Source organism: Cajanus cajan, chromosome 11 (assembly GCF_000230855.2).
Source record: "Cajanus cajan strain Asha chromosome 11, NIPB_CcT2T_4, whole genome shotgun sequence".
NCBI classification, from domain to species: domain Eukaryota; kingdom Viridiplantae; phylum Streptophyta; class Magnoliopsida; order Fabales; family Fabaceae; genus Cajanus; species Cajanus cajan.
The window spans coordinates 7,424,432-7,441,318 of NC_138527.1; the positions used below are offsets into that span (position 1 = coordinate 7,424,432).

The 16,887-nt window shown below is 31.6% G+C and overlaps 1 protein-coding gene across 5 annotated transcripts; it reads left to right on the top strand.

Annotated features, from left to right (window-relative positions):
- Positions 1 to 2,399: 2,399 nt before the first annotated feature.
- LOC109802281 (protein TIFY 6B) lies at positions 2,400 to 5,935 on the top strand. 5 transcript variants are annotated; one of them, XM_020363584.2, is made up of 8 exons: positions 2,400 to 2,776; positions 3,402 to 3,556; positions 4,006 to 4,307; positions 4,401 to 4,491; positions 4,598 to 4,714; positions 4,793 to 4,871; positions 5,077 to 5,134; positions 5,506 to 5,935. In XM_020363584.2, the coding sequence occupies exons 1-8, from the start codon at positions 2,683 to 2,685 to the stop codon at positions 5,546 to 5,548; spliced, it is 939 nt and encodes a 312-aa protein (XP_020219173.1). In that variant the 5' UTR covers positions 2,400 to 2,682; the 3' UTR covers positions 5,549 to 5,935. The 5 variants fall into 5 exon arrangements, with proteins under 5 accessions (XP_020219173.1, XP_020219174.1, XP_020219171.1 ...); XM_020363585.2 differs by having other exon boundaries at positions 2,401 to 2,776; positions 4,189 to 4,307; positions 4,598 to 4,871; XM_020363582.2 differs by having other exon boundaries at positions 2,403 to 2,776; positions 4,598 to 4,871.
- The last annotated feature ends 10,952 nt before the right edge of the window (positions 5,936 to 16,887 follow it).

Sequence of the window (16,887 nt, forward strand, 5' to 3'; positions counted from 1 at the left end):
TATGCTGTTGGCTGTTGAATTTTGCTGAACTTGTTAATCCATGTTGTTATGTGCTGAGCTAAGTTGTATTTGATGAATATGTTGTGATGACTAAGTGATAAAGCCGAGATAATAATATTTAGCTGTATTAGAGGTGTATGGTTGAGCCGAAATTGATGAATATGATGTGATGACTAGCTAAAATTGCTGTTTGAAGATGTTGAGCTGTGTTAGGTGTATATTGCTGTAAGATGCTTAGATGTGCTATAAGACGATAGGCTGTGCTATTAAGTTGAGCTATGCTGAATGTTGTTCATGCTGATAAACGCTGCCAATGTCGTGTGATAAAAAGTTGTGTTATGCTGTATGTTGTTAATAATGTAACGCTGAGTTGTGCTGTGTGATGCTAATGCTGAACCTTGTTATTTGAGTCGAGCTGAATCATATGCTGATAGTTGTTGAATTATGCTGAAATTGCGGAGCTGAGATGTAATTGATAAATATGTTGTGCTGACTAGATGTAAATGCTGAAAAATAATGTTAAGTTGTAATAGATGTATATCGCTATGCTGAGCTGGGCTGTTATTGATGAATTTAAATGCTGATTTATATTATGGCTATGCTCTAGAATGATGAACTGAGTTGTGAGTAATAAGTTGTGTTGAAGACTACTTAGCTGTGTTGCATGCGGATTTTGTTGTGTTGTACTGTGCTGTGAGCTGTTTTGCTATGCTGTTTATTGCTGAGATGTATGCTGTGTTTAGCCACTATTGTGGTGCTGTTATAGCCGCTATGTCGGTGCTGTTAGCCACTATTGTGGTTAAGTCGGTGCTGTTATAGCCGCTAAGTCGGTGCTGTGCTCCGTGCTGATAGGAGCTGTTGTAGGCCGTAAGGCTGAGCTGTGGTAGGAGATCTCCGAGCTGATATGCGTGACGACGCATTGTGTGTTTACTACTATTTATCGATGTGTACTGTTGTTTACGGTTCTTATTGCTAATGGATGTTCTGATAGCGGTAGCTGTTTACTATTCTTAAATTATATATTTGTATGTTGTTTCTTTTCACTAGCTTACCCTTGTTGTTTCCATGTGGTTTGGACTGCGATGATCATACTATGTATGGGAGCAGAGCAAGGATAGGTTGGCGGCTTGTGGCAGGTCGGTAGCTGGCAGATAGAGCTTATTTCTTATGGATGTTTTGGTGTTTTAGCTACTTGGGGTAGTAGCTCTGGATGGATTGTTGTACATTTTGAATCTAGTCAGACTTGGACATGTATATATGTATATTCTAGACACTATATGTATGCACTTGTTCTTTTCTGTCCGGTTTCAAGTGTACAGTGTAGTGTGTAGTGACCAGCCGGGTCGTTACAATTACAATTTTTTAATTTTATGATAGATGTAAATTAAAAAATATTAAACAATTTAAAAATTAAAATATAATTTAAATCTAAACGTGAAATAAATTTTATATTTTAGTGTCATTATTATACTAAAATTAACAATTTGATCAAAAAGTATTTAAAATAAATAAAATAAAAAATAATTAATTACCTTATTAAAAAATAATTGTGATGTGGGATTCATTGAATATAAATTAGCAAAATTTTAAATAGTTTCTCTGTGTGAAGATTTAATTATAATCTATCAGAGTATAACAACCTAATGAAAGTTTTGATAAAAATAATAAAAATCATCGCATTAAGTTAAGTTTTTTTACTTAAATATATTTTTAGTTTTTGTAAAATTAATAATTTTGATTTTAGTCTCTTTAAAAAAATTTCTTTGTTTTCATCCTTTTAAATTTATAAATATTTTTTTATCTTTATAAAATAAATAAATTTTAATTTTAATTTTTATAAAATATTTTTCTTTGATTTTCATCTTTTTTAAACTAATTATTTTTAGTCTTTAATGATTATTTTAAGATAGATAAATAATATTTATTTTAAAAATTTATAATTTTTTTAAAAATATTAAATACATGATTATTTAACTTTTTAATAAATAAAAAATAATTAAAAATAATCATGGAGATTAAAAATAATAATTTAAATTTTTTAAAGATAGAAAAAAACTTTTTTTTTCAAAAATTAAAATCAAAATTTATTAATTACATAGGAATTAAAAATATATTTAATTTTTTTTAAAATTAATTTAACCTTTTAAAATGATGAAATATGAGCAGCAATAGTAGCCGCGTGTCGTACACACGTGCATAATTTTGATAAGGGTTGCAGTACGAAGGATTACTGTCAGACACCGACGACAAGTGGGGACCAGCATTATGGTAAGGTGTGACAGACGCGCACGTGGTTCTTTACCGGACTATCCGGTTATTCTACCGGTTATATTGCAACCTTTGATATTTTATCATTGTTCCTTTGATTTTTTTAAGAATCAGAAAAAGAAACTTGGTGGTCAAGATCTCATTAATTGAAATAAATAAAATACCCCTTTGGATTTGTTATTTTATTTTATTCCATTTTTTTATTTTTCCCAGTTGTAACGACAAGCTTTATAATAATAATAATTATTATTATTTTTATGGTGTGCTTGCTTTTGTTGGTTAATGCGAGGAAGGAAGGAAGGGAGGTTGCTTGAGTTTTGTTTGTGAATTGTAAAGAAGGAAAGGAACTTTTGAGTACTAATTGGAGGTGGGTTCTTGTTGGTTTGTGGATTTCTTCAGTGTTTTGCTCTGAAAATGGAGAGAGATTTTCTGGGTCTGAGCTCAAAAGAAACATTGCCTGTGGTCAAGGAAGAGATGAATAATGATATTAACGGGTACAAAGATTCAGGTACGTTTCTGATTTTTTTTTTTTTTTAATTCTCTATGGCTTTCCACTTCAATGCTTCTTTTCTTATTTTGGTTGCTTTTCCATGTTTCTGTTTTTGGGAGTCCAATTTTTTTCTGTTTTTGGGGGTCCAATAGTTGAACCTGTTACTAAATTTGCTTGGTTGATAAGGTTATCTTGTACGTATTTAGTTTCTATTTTCTCCCTCTTTAGACAATGAAAGCTTTTCCTACAACTTTACTTCTGTTGCAGGCTTATTTATTAGGGGGTTCACGTGTGATAAATTTCACTACTGGAGCTAGACATGTTGTGCCTCTCGTTTCTATATTTAGTTGTGTCTGCTTTGTTCATGTAATTTCTATATTTGGGGGGTAAATGATCATTCTTCACTTCTATACCAGTTTTGTTGATTTGGGTATTGATAGACCCACATGGATGCTCCTGAACAGACATACATAGTTGTAAAATTTGATAAATAATTTAGTACTATGCTCTTTAAACTCGGTGAAATTTTGCATTATTCTTTTTACCTTCCCCATAATTAAGGCTATTGTGTTGTATCAAACTGACCTTAATTAAGGTATGATTATGAAGTTTATGTCAATGGCTTCTTCGTCGGTATGTGTAGGTTTCACGAACGGTGCAGTGGTAAAATGGCCCTTCTTGAACAAAGTCTCTGTTCATCCTCATTTGATGATGTCTTTCAATGCTCCTCAGGATGATAAGGCTAAATTCATGGTGTCTGATTTGCTCGCTAAAAAACGTTTTTCCGGTGAACCACAGGTTTGAATAATACACCTTTTCTCTGATTTTGTGTATTTGCTCATAATTCTCAAGTTAGCCCAGCATTCAATTTATTAGGCTTTATATTGACTAAGCTAAAGTGAAGTGAGTAAAACATATTCACTCCTAGCAGATAAGATGACTCCAGTGTGTTCAGATTGGTATTTTAATTTTCAGTTCAATATGTGATTTAAGAGGAAAACTTTTTGTTCATGTTATTTTCTATAGATCTGCTTATGATATTTAATTATTTATACTAGTCTTTCTTGAATATTAACTTGACCTTTAGATCTGAACCTAGCTTTAGGAGATTTTGCACTATCTCATGTTTGTTGTTCCAATATCTTTCTCATAATTTTGTTTCATCCATTTAATCTTCACACAAAATAAGTATCAGCTGATTACTTTTTCCCTTTCCTTCCATTGATCATATTTTCCTTACTATTTAGAAATCTTTCAATCATGATGGACAAGGTGGCATTCATTTTTCCCTGACTCCATATCATGTGCAACATGATGTGAATTCTGTGAATCGCCCTCATGATGTAAAGATGTTTTCAGTTCCCAATCAAGCAATTTCAGTTTCCATGGCACACCCTTCCCTAAAGAATCATTTTGCAACTGTTGGTCAGAATATGAATGGTGCTGGTGTGAAGCAACCACTACTTGGGGGAATACCTGTTACAGTGCCTCATGCAGTTCATCCCATTCTTCCTGTCGGTGGTGCTGTTGCTGGATTGACTGAAACATGGTAATTTTAGTTTTGAGCTTGAACCGATATCTAGAGAAATGATTTTATTGCAGTAAACAAATTTGTTTGTCTCTAATTTCTATTATTTTCAAGTAACAGTGTGAAACCATTTGTGTCTGCTCCCAAACTTACAATCTTCTACGCGGGCACTGTGAATGTCTTTGATGATATCTCCCCTGAGAAGGTAATTTCACTCAGATTTTGCTCCATCAATTATAAATAAACAATTTATGTATAAAGTGGAGCATACATCTCATGCTTAAAGCTTGAATTTGACCGTCTTTCTTCAGGCCCAAGCTATCATGCTGTTGGCTGGGAATGGCTTATCAGCTGCTTCTAACATGGCACACACACAGTCCAATGTTCCGGTGCACGGCTTGAAGTTGGCTGTAGGTGATGGTGTGCATGTAAGTCAACCCATAAATATGCCACCCTGCTCTAGTCTTTCAAGTCCTTTATCTGTTTCTTCACATACTGGTACACAGTCAGGGAGTGGTTCAAGTAGCAATGATGACAAAGTTGAGACTCCAAAAGTTGTCAACGCGACCACAATGTTACCCTCAGGTATGGTAGCAATGTAGTTTCTTGCTACTTAATGTTTCTTTAGTTCTCCACATTCTTTTGCTTGGGGAGATTATAGTGAATAAATGATGCATCTCTTGTAGTCTACAGTTATCTGTGTGTTAGATTATTGCAAGTGTTTGTATTTAATGATTCTAGAATCAGAAGGATTTGCTAAATGAAATTGGCATTTTATCTTTTTATGCAGCTGTGCCACAGGCTCGCAAGGCATCATTGGCTCGATTTTTGGAGAAGCGCAAGGAAAGGTTAGTCTATATACAACATGGTTTCTGTTTTTCAACAAGAAAAATGATTTTTACATTATCCTTGTAAAAAGTTATCATCAGTTAACCAATTGAAACATGTTGCTTTGTTATATGAAATAGATTTTCCATTTGTGTGGTTCTCAACTTTTGTTGTCAGTGGTGCATATTTGATATTTTTATCTACATTGCTGGAAGAAGATGAAATAATTCCACATTTTTGGAAGTTTAAAATTTCATGAAGAGGATAGGAATGTCAAATGTGCTCCCACATTTTGTACCTTTAAATTATCACTCATAGTAACAAGCTTGGTATATGGTATCATCATGAGTGGATGAAAGATTATTTGAGTCAGATGTTTTTGTCCATGTAGGGTGATGAATGCAGCACCATATAACCTCAAACAAGACGTCTGAGAACGTGGCGTAGCTGAATACAATGGTTTCTCACATCACTGCAAGTGCTGCTACTGATGCATTGTCAAACAAGCAAGGATAGTAGGAACCCCTTCTTATACAAGAGACTACTTCATCATATATTAGAGAATATTTGTTGTAACTTGTAATATATATATATGTGTTTTGTATGCAGATGATTTTATTTTTTACAAGTACAAACTATGTTCAGTGCTAGGTAGGGCTTTACCTTGATTATTTTTGGTTTAGAGCTCTATCATATTACTTGAAAGTGGATGGATTTTACCTTCCAACAGTACAGCATTAGCATATAGACCACTATGTAATTGTAATGCAACTGTATCTGACAATTTGGGAATTAAAAGCAAGTTTAGATATTTATATTTATCTTTCAGTTTTTATTATGTTTGCTGATGAATTTTATATGCTTATTAAATCACTGGTTTTTCATACAACTTATTGTGCTATACCTTCTTGTTCTCTATATATATATTTTTTTTTTCTTTTATTTGCCAAACAAGGAGAAAAGGATGAATTTAAAATGTAAACCGATGGATACTGGGGCAGATCTAGAAGGTACGAAATTTTAATCTAGAAAACATATAAGATACAGATATGATATGATCATATGACTATAAGAATAGCATGCATGTGCTTGATTAATCTCACATCAAAATAAAACGACTTTGTATATATAATTTAAAACTGCATTTTTTTTATAAATATAATTGTTTTTTGGAAGTGGAGAGAAAAGGCAAAGCAAAAGAATCTGTTGAAAATAATTCAGTGGTGCAAAATAGAAACCGACTTCCAAATTCCAATCAAATCATGAAAGCACATGGATTGTTTGAATTGCTAGCCATTGGCTCTAAATTTGTTTTTGTTCTTCCATTCATCACACAAATAAATAGAAATAATAATTTAATTGATCCATTTAAAAAAAAAAAAAAAAAAAGAGACAACTTTGATTCTCCAAAGACTAAAGAAAAAAAGAATGATAGTGATGATCCAAAATGAGGTTTCACGAGCAACATGCACGAGATTCACGTGGTGATGATGATGGATTATAAACAAGTGGTGGTGGTCCTTCCAAGAGTTTTGAGTGGTTGTAATTGAAATGGCGTGTTATCGTTTTCATTCACCACACAATCCACAATCCCTCCCACTTGCACTTTGCCCATTTTTAATAAAATCTGGTTCATGCGAAGTAGATAATTTTTGGTGGAACCAAACAATTGAAAGATAATTTATTTATTAATTAAGGAACAGATACATAATAAGAAAGAAGAAGAAAAATCTACAAACCATACGGTGTGGTGAAACCATCAATCACGTTTTCAACGAAGGTGTGAATTTGTGTCAAAGCTTCAACCAACCACTCAAATATTTTTGCTTTTGATGTGATATTTCTCCTGTTATTGCCTTTAAGATCGTTTTCAAATGCATATCATCTTCATGTATTACATTTTTTCTAAAATATGTTTTTTTTTAAAAAAAAAAACAAATTTAGGTAAATCCAGATCCAGATCAAATTTGAAATACATTTATTTTTGCTTGTTCAATTTAAAAATAAATATTAATAGTATAAATGTTTGTAATGTAATTTTGTTCGATTTTTGTCTTAAAAGTCATCTGAAACGAATAAAAAAATTAAGTGGAATTTGATTTGAATGATTTATGAAATTTGAAGAAAAAAATAATATGTTTTGATGTTTTATTTGGTTTGATTATTGTAGTTTTAAAAAAATTATTTAAAAATTAAATAAAAATACGTGATATTATATTATTTATTTAAGATCGTACATAAAGAAATAAAACTAAAAGTATACAAATATTAAAATATTTTGATAACTTAATATATTAAACTCCAATTCTCATCTTATTATTTTAGTAAAAATATTTCATTAATATAATTTTAATTATCATATCGAATATTTTTTTCACATATATTTTTCATTTAAAAAACTTATTTTCAAACACTATAAATAACTCATAATTTTTTATTCTAAAATTCAATTTAATAATTATAATTTTATAAAATATTCTTTAAATATTATTATGTATATATTTAAACATTTAGTAGCTTACAATTTTATAAAAACACATTTTTTGTTATGTGTCAATTTTCGTGCACTATGTACGATAATTGTCAAATATGTATACAATTTTGTTTCAGTTTAGGCAATTACTAAATATATCTTATGCTTCAAGATCTTGTTTTTGGTCACAAAACACTTAGTTAAGAGTAATTTTATTTTTAGATGTAGTTGTTTAATATTAGGTATTTTTTTTATATAGTTTCCTTGTTAAGATATGATATAGGAGAATGAAACTTGAAAGCTACAAGTCTCAAAAGAAAACAACTCAACGTTAGACCAAGATCAATACGAGGAGCTTTGAATGAGCAAAAATTCGCTTAAAGTGACCAAAAACTCGCTTTGAGCGAGGTAAGTCAGAGATTACAGTTGGAAGAAGATGTTAGTTCACTTAAGCAAGTGGAGTGCTCGCTCTGAGCAAGCCAAAATTCGCTCAAAGCGACCAATAACTCACTTTGAACGAGACAAGTTAAAGAGTATCTCATAGAAAATGATGTTAGCTCATTTAAGCAAGCAAGTTGTTTGCTCTAAGAGAGTAAGAATTCGCTTATACCTGATCCATATTAAATTTGAAATACATTTATTTTTGCTCCTTCAATTTTAAAATAAGTATTTATAGTAGAAATGTGTGTAGTGTGATTTTGTTGATTTTTATCTTAAAAATCATTTGAACCAAATAAAAAAATTAAGTGGAATTTAGTTTGAATGATTTATGAAATTTGAATCAAGCAAAATCAATCTTTTACTATTTTGTTTGGTTCGATTATTGGGGTTTTTAAAATGATTTATTTAAAAAATCAAATAAAATATGTAATATTATGTTATTTTTTTAAGATTGTGCACAAAAAAAAATAAAACTAAAAATATAAAAATATTAAAGTATTTTGATAGCTTAATGTATTAAATACCAACTCTCATCTTATTATTTTATTAAAAATATTTTTTAATATAATTTTAATTATCATATTGAATTTTTTTTCTTATATATATAGTTTGTCATTTAAAAACAAATATTTTCAAACATTATAAATAATTCATAATTTTTCATTCTAAAATTCAGTTTTACCTTATGATTTTATACAATATCCTTTAAATATTATTGTGTATATATTTGGAGAGAAAAACATATTTTAGTAGCTTATAATTTTATCAAACAACTTTTTTTTTGTTATGTGTCAACTTTGTATACATGCACTATGCCAGATAATTGTCAAATATGTATATAATTTTTATTCAATTTAGGTAATTATTAAATATATCTTATACTTCAAAATCTTGTTTTTGATCACAAAACACTTAGTTAGGAGTAATTTTACTTTTAGATGTAGTTGTTTGATATTAGGTATTTTTTTTTTATAGTTTCTTTATTGAGATAAGATACATGAGAATGGAACTTAAAAGCTACAAGTTTCAAAAGAAAACAATTCAGTGTTGCTCTAAGATCAATTGGACGAGCTTTGAACCAGCAAAAATTCATTTAAAGCGACCAACAACTCACTTTGAGTTAGGCAAGTCCGAGATTACACTTGGAAGAAGATGCCAGATTGCTTAAGCAAGTGGAGTGCTCACTTTTAGCGAGCCAAAATTCACTTAAAGCAACCAATAACTCAATTTGAGCGAGACAAGTTAAAGAGTATCGCCTAGAAGATGATGCTAGCTCATTTAAGCAAACAAGTTATTCACTCTAAGAGAGTATGAATTTGTTTAGAGCGAGCACGAACTTGCTTAAAGTAACCAAGATAGGCTCTCTAATGATGGAATCATTGTTGCATAAAAGGGAGAAATGTGAGCAATAGGAAGGACTCCTTGAATCCTTGGATCAAAGCTCTTCAAGAGGGCGTGTTCTTGGATGGATGGATGAAAATGGATGATGAGGGAAAGGTGTTTGATGAAAAGCTTGAAAGGGTACTCTAAGGTTTGGCTCACTCCATGGGTGATGAAGGCCATTTCTAGGGTTTTCTCTCAAGGTGGAGATAGGTAGGGTTCTTGGTCAACAATAGACCAAGAGAGACTAAGGAAATATAAAGGCTCAAAAGGCTCGCTCTATATTGATTTTCAAAGTTTTTACAAGAGGTGCTCCCTAGGGTATTTATAAGTGATGGGTGAGGTCATAACCCTAGGGAGGTGTGACGGCTAGGTCATCATTGGATGATCCTTCCTTCCCAAAATGAGAAGGAAATGCACTCCAAATGACACCCACATGCAACCCTAAAGGTGTCGCACATGCAATCCTAAAAATGGTATCTTTTTAGGTTAAGTGAAGCTACATTTAGGTGCATGATGGGAGTATGCAACCTAGGTGCCCTTCCACTTGGGCCAATGCTCCTCTTAGCCCAAAAGACCCATTTTGTCACGGCCACACACTTATATCACTAGGAAAATAAAGCCCTAAATTCTAAGTACCCCAAAATACAAGGGCAAAATAGGAAATACAAAGTAAAATAAATTCTAAGTCATACGTACCCCAAAATACAAGGGTAAAAATGGGAAATAAAATTCAAGCAAAATAATCACTATACTAATGAGGCTTAGGAGAGTACTTAATACTCTATGATCATGAGAAGAGTGTCTCTTGGTGTGTGAGCTTCCTCCTCTTCTTCTATCCTCCTAGCCATGGACCTAGTGATGGATTCCACATGTATCTTCAAGGATGGTCCTCCATCATCTAAGCGAGACATGTCATTGATTTCCTCTAAAAGGATTGAATAAGATCGCTTAAGTAAACTTCATGAATGCTCTAAGTGAGCATACACGGACAAAAATCCATTTAAAATATTATAAATTAGGGTTTTTAAAGGGTCTTTGTATTGAAGTTTCCATGAACACAATTTTAGAGAGATTATAGAAAGTTTCATCAAAAAGCATTTCTATAATCACAGATCACTCAAAAATCTTTTCTTTCTTGTGTAATTCTTAGTCAAGAGCGACTAAGTCTTTATTTTTGGAGATTGAGATAACTATTGTACTCATGTAATTGTCCCTATTTTCATTCAATACATTATTCAATTAATCATTTTACTTTATACTTAATGCTTATTGTAGCCTAATTAACCAATGCATGATTTTATAATATTAATTGATGTTGAAAAACCCTTTTAGAATTATGATATAGGTAAATTATTTATGATTGAGGTTGCAAGCACGAGAGCATGATGCTTGGAGCTCTTGACCTTAAAAGATAGAATACTAAATTAAGAAGTTTAAATAGAATATGGATACCCATTTATCAACATAATAATGAAGCATCTTTAAACCATGTACTGACAACACCTCAAGTACCCATTCACTTGGTGCAGTTCTCAATTGTGCTTGAGTAAGGTTCGCTTTGTTCGAGAACTATGAAAAGGACATTCAAACATCCATTTACTCAAAGGATTATGAATACAATATTATAAGATAATTTGACAAGTCTCCTTTTGGAGAAGTATGATGGGTCGATTGATCTAGATAAGCACATAAATGCATATTTGACATAGGTAACTTTGGTCACTTAGGAGGATGCGACCTTATGTCATATTTTCCTGACATCGCTAAAAGCTAGGGCACATAGCTAGTTTATCAAGTTGCCATTAGAATCTATGAATTCCTTTGAAGAGCTAGCATTTCTATTCACTGATTAATTTGTCACTAGTCATCCATATTAGTTGACGTCTTTGGCACTAGCAAATCTAAGACATGAAAAAAGGGAGTCTCTTCGATATTTTATGGACTGGTTCAATAAGGTTACTATGGAAATTAAAAATGTGAACCTAGTGGTGGGGATAAACAGATTGAATAAACTTTAAAGCCTGGACCTTTTGTGAACAATTTGTGTGACAAAACACCTATGGACATGAATGATCTAAGAATAAGGTCTAAATAATATATGTAGATGGAAGAATTGCTAGAGTCTCGGAATCAAGCTAGGGTCGAGGTTATGCTTAATAAAAAAATAAAATGAAAAAGAACAATTCCAAAAGAACAAAGGTAGGGGTACCTCTAGGATTTATCCACCTAGGGGACCCATTGTATATTATAATATATTCATCGTTATGTAGCATCATAATATTACACATTATCATTACCCATACTTTCATCATCATCAATTATTTTTTTTCTCACATATCGTCATCATGAATGTCGCAAACATTGCACATAATATTCTTATTTCAAACATCAACGTTTCACATCATATCATGCACAACCATCCCACATCATATATAGGTTCTTAAAGAATAAAACAACTCACTATTAAAACTCACAAAAATTTTTTATCTTAAAGTTTTGCGACACTGTGTGGTCTAAACATGATATCTAGAATTTTACCTATGTTATCTAATTTATCTTAATTTTATTAGAAATATAAGATAATTATATACAACTTCTATGTTAACCTCAAGAGTTTATTTTACCATCTACAATTTTTAAAAATTACAAACCAAATTATTTAAGCCTAATTCTTACAACTTGATTTACTCACTAATTTGATTATAACTTGAGTTATAGACCTCTTTTTTAGGTGATTCAAACTTCATTGAAAAGATAACATTCAAGTCTACAATTGTTATGAAAACCATGAAACTTAAATTGATTATTTAAGACTCCATAAAAGCCTTACAAGTTGCACACATTACTTTTAGCACACTAGACATGAGGCTTATCTTCTAACTCATATAATTTGATCGTTTCTTAGTATTTTTATGTGATTCCCTGAGTCTAAACTATATCCCCAAATGTATAATTTCTAGTCTAACAAATGAAACACTATTTGGTTAATTACGTAGAGAGAAATCACCTAAATAGTGAGGCATGTTCATATGAAAATTCTCAAAATTAAACAAATCACACTAAACTTCCAAATCATACATACAACCCTAACCCCCAATATACAATCATTCAAATCAATCATTATAATTCAAAAATTTACATAGACAAGGTGATAAATCAATTTGAGAACATGCAAATATGCATCCATAATAATTCAATTAACACCCTAAGAGGCTTAAGGGCCGCTTCACTACCCATACCCTTTATACATGCCGATGAATGAAACATTCTCACTCTCCTTTACATTGAGTGATGATTCCATATTACAAGCACATTTTTCGTAAACTCAATCGCTACTTCATATTCACCGATGGTCTTCTCTAGGTTCTCCTCTACAGGTGCTTGTAGGGTTTACAATGACACGTAAAGAAAATACTTAATCCTTAATTTTTTTTTGTTTTTAAAAGCCTTCAAGTTGGGCTTAAAGTCCAACCCAACACTTTTCTCTCCAATTATAGCCCCATTTTGTTTTATTTTTATTTAATAAAAATGTATTTATATTATAATCAATTAATTATATTTATAATATAATTTTTATTAAAAAACTTATATTTATTTTATTTATGAAAATCGGGATGTTACAATTCATCCCCTCTAAAAACAAAATTCATCCTCAAATTTATTTGTTGCGACAACTTCGGATTTGCTTCCTTTATATTGCTCTCTAACTCCTAAGTAACACTCTTTGAAACAACTCCTCCCTAAACAACCTTAACCAAAGGAATATCTTTATCTTTAAGCTCTTTAACCATTTGGTCCTTGACTCTCACTAGTAAGGTCAAGATCATCAAACTATCTCTAACCTCAAGATGATTCAACTTTATCACATGCGATGGATCACAGACAAATTTATGGAGTAAAGACATGTAGAAAACATTATGAAGGTTTAACAAGTGTGGACGTAAAGAAAATTCACAAGCTACTTCACCGACTCTCTTAAGGATCTAATATGGACTAATGAAATGAGGGACAAGTTTTCAAGACTTCAAGGTATTAAAAACCCCAATCCATGGAGTGACTCTTAAGAATACTTGATTTCCCTCTTAGAACTCTAGGTTCTTTCTCTTCTTGTTGGCATAATTCTTTTACCTATTCTAGACTGCTCTCATCCTATCTAGGATCACCTTAATCTTTTTTGTAGTCTATTGCACTATGTCAGGTCTAACATAAGTTTATCATCAAGTTCACACAAATACAAAGGTGTCCTACACCTCCTCTCATATAAGGCTTCATAAGGTGTTATACTAATACTAGAATGATAGTTATTGTTATAGGTGAGCTTTATCAAAGCTATGATGTTATCCGAACTACCCCATTATTCTAATACACAAGCTTTGAGTAGGTATTTTAAGGTTGCATGGTTTTCTCAATGTGGTCATTGGTTTGGGGATGGTATGCTAAACTTAACCTAAGATTGGTTCCCAAGACTTGGTGAAAACTCCCTCAAAATCTAGAGGTAAACATATAGTTTTTATCATAAATAATGCTAGAAGGCACACCATACAATCTAACAATCTCACTAATGTAGAGATTAGCCAATATCTCCAAGGAATGAATACCTGATGTTGATAGGGATGAAGTAAGCAGACTTAGCTAGTCTATCCACTATAACCTGGATGGAATTTAAACCCTTTGTGATCCTAGGCAACCTAACCATAAAGTCCATAGAAATACTATCTCACTTCCACCCAGAGACACACATAAAGGCTATAACAAACTTGACAGTTTTTGGTGTTCTATCTTAACTTTCTATACTAAGCACATACACACAAACTCAACTATGTATCTCTTCATCTTAGGCTACCAAAATATCTTCCTAAGGTCCTTATATATCTTAGTGGAACTTGAGTGAAAACTAACCTTTCTCTTATGTCCCTTATATGGGATCAACTTCCTAAGATTTAGATCACTAGGTACCCATACCCTATCTTTAAACCTTAACACCTCATCCTTTCCTAGTATAACTTACCACCATTTCCTTGTCCTATAGCCTCTTTGATAACCACTAAAATTGATCAATCTTTTGATATATGCCTAGTAAATCTTGAAGTGGTGCTACAAAGATGTTTTGAGACTAATATTATCTTGAATTGGGAGAAATGTCATTTTTTGGTGACAAAAGGATAGTCTTGGGCCACAAAATCTCTTTAAGGGCATATAACTTGATCAAGCCAAGGTGGGGTTTATTGAAAAGCTACCACCACCAATTAATGTCAAGGGAATTTAGAGTGTTTTTGGCCATGCTGGTTTTCATCAATGCTTCATCAAATATTTCTCCAAGATTTCTAAACCCTTTGAGAATTTTCTTAGCAAGGGAGCTCCATTTAATTTTGATGAATCTTGTTTGAGTACCTTTAAAATGTCAAAGGCTAGGCTAGTCTCCACACCCAAAATCATTACACCTAATTGAATTTAGCTTTTGATCTTATGTGTCATTCGAGTGATTATGTAGTGGAGGTGTCCTTGGTCAAAGAAAAGATAATTTTTTTTCATGCAATACATTATGTTAGCAAAGTCCCCACTGAAAATAAAATTAATTATGCAACTACTCAAAAGGAATTGCTAATTATAGTGTATGCATTAAAAATATTTAGGTCTATCTCATTGAGTCTAAATTGATTGTTTTTATTAAACATGATGCCATTAAATACTTTTTGACCAAACCTAATTCTAAACCAATATTAGTTAGGCGGATTTTATTGTTTCAGTAATTTAACTTGGAAATCAAAGATAAAAAAAAAAGGGTATGCAAATGTAGTGGTAGATCACCTTTCAAGACTGTTGGATTTTATAGTTTCTAATCTTAATACTTGTTGTGGATTCATCAACCATAGCTTGATATTTGATTCATTAGATGTTCGAAAATATATTTGTAATTTTGAACAAGAACAAAATACCTAATGAAACTTGTATCTATGAATAAAACTTGACCCATTAGTTGTCTTAAAACCTTCTAATTAATGCAAGTTTATTTATTAAGTATCAAAGGGATTGATGCTCAATAAGGAAACTTAGACTTTTTCTTCTAAGGAATTAGGATTTGAGTGGGTTAATATTAACATTAAATGTGAAAGAAGATTTGAGTGTTTTAAATGCATGATAATGAGGTTCATTGAAGTCCAATCCCAACATTAACATACTATTTTATTTCTTATATAAACCATCTTCTAAGTATTTGCAAAAATACCAAAAAGAATTTTTCCTTTCTTTTACATAGTTTTTATTTTTATTTTTTTATCAATCAATATCATTTAATGGAAAGTTCTTTAGTCTAAATTAGTTATTGAATGTATTTATTGTTGTGTATTGCATAAGTCCCTTATGAGATGACATTTACTCATCATTGATACTTGTGTGATAGGTGCACTTGACAAAATTGCTTAACAAGAATTGTTTGTTTTCATGGTGAAAATAAAATAAAAAAATGTAATAATTCTTGTGAGGCACCCCTTTGAAGATTTAGGTTATTAGAATAATCTCGTTATCCTAGAGAAAAAAAAAAGCTACTAGGGAAATGCTTAGCTACCAATAGTTCCTAAACAACACTCCTTTGAAACTTTGTGTGGAAAATGCAAAGCATCTGAGTAAAATACCCACCCTTAATTGGTAGGTAAGTGCCTTTTGAGTAGAAAACCTAAAAAAAATGGAAATAATTTTGAGATGGTTTCTTTGACCCAATGCTTAATTCATTGACATAACAAAACTCTACACCTTGGAACCTTTTAGGAAATATCTTTTTACCTATAATAGTGATGATTTATCTTTCTTTTTGTTTGAGGGAAAACAAATTTCAAGTGAGGTGGTTATTAAACCCGCAAAATGTTGTTTAATAATATGTTATTCGTTGTTGTTTTATGGTTAAGCATATGACAAAACTTCACTTTTCTTGTTAAGTGTGCAACAAATAGGAAAAATGCTTAACAAGATGAAATCAATGCATCTATGGACAAAATGGAGCAATTATGAACTTTGAAACTATGCATGGGCATGCTCAATTGAAGTACGAATGTGTTTCAAGAGAAAGCACACCTTGATTGGATGAAGCACACCTGTACCATGAAGTAGGTCATGCTCACCTTGGAGCTTCCCTGGATTAGGAAACACACATTTGCCACTAATGAAGTACACCTATGATACTAAGCACAGTTGTGTAGGCCTATATGCACAATTATGCTTGCCCATGGAGCACCCGCTATCTGAAGAAGCACACCCTTTATTGTTAGGCAAGCACGCTCTTGGCTACTAGGCATGACCATACTTATTGAGATGCGTAGTTGTGCTAGAAAGGTTTCCCTAGATTTTATTACATTTTAATTATGCAGTTTTTAGTTTTAGTATAAGATTTTCTTTTTTCTCACTTTTTGTTTTGGATTGAGGTTTTATAAGAGGCTAAAAGTCAAACCCTTAGAGGAAGATTTCCCTTTTGATTAATTCTTT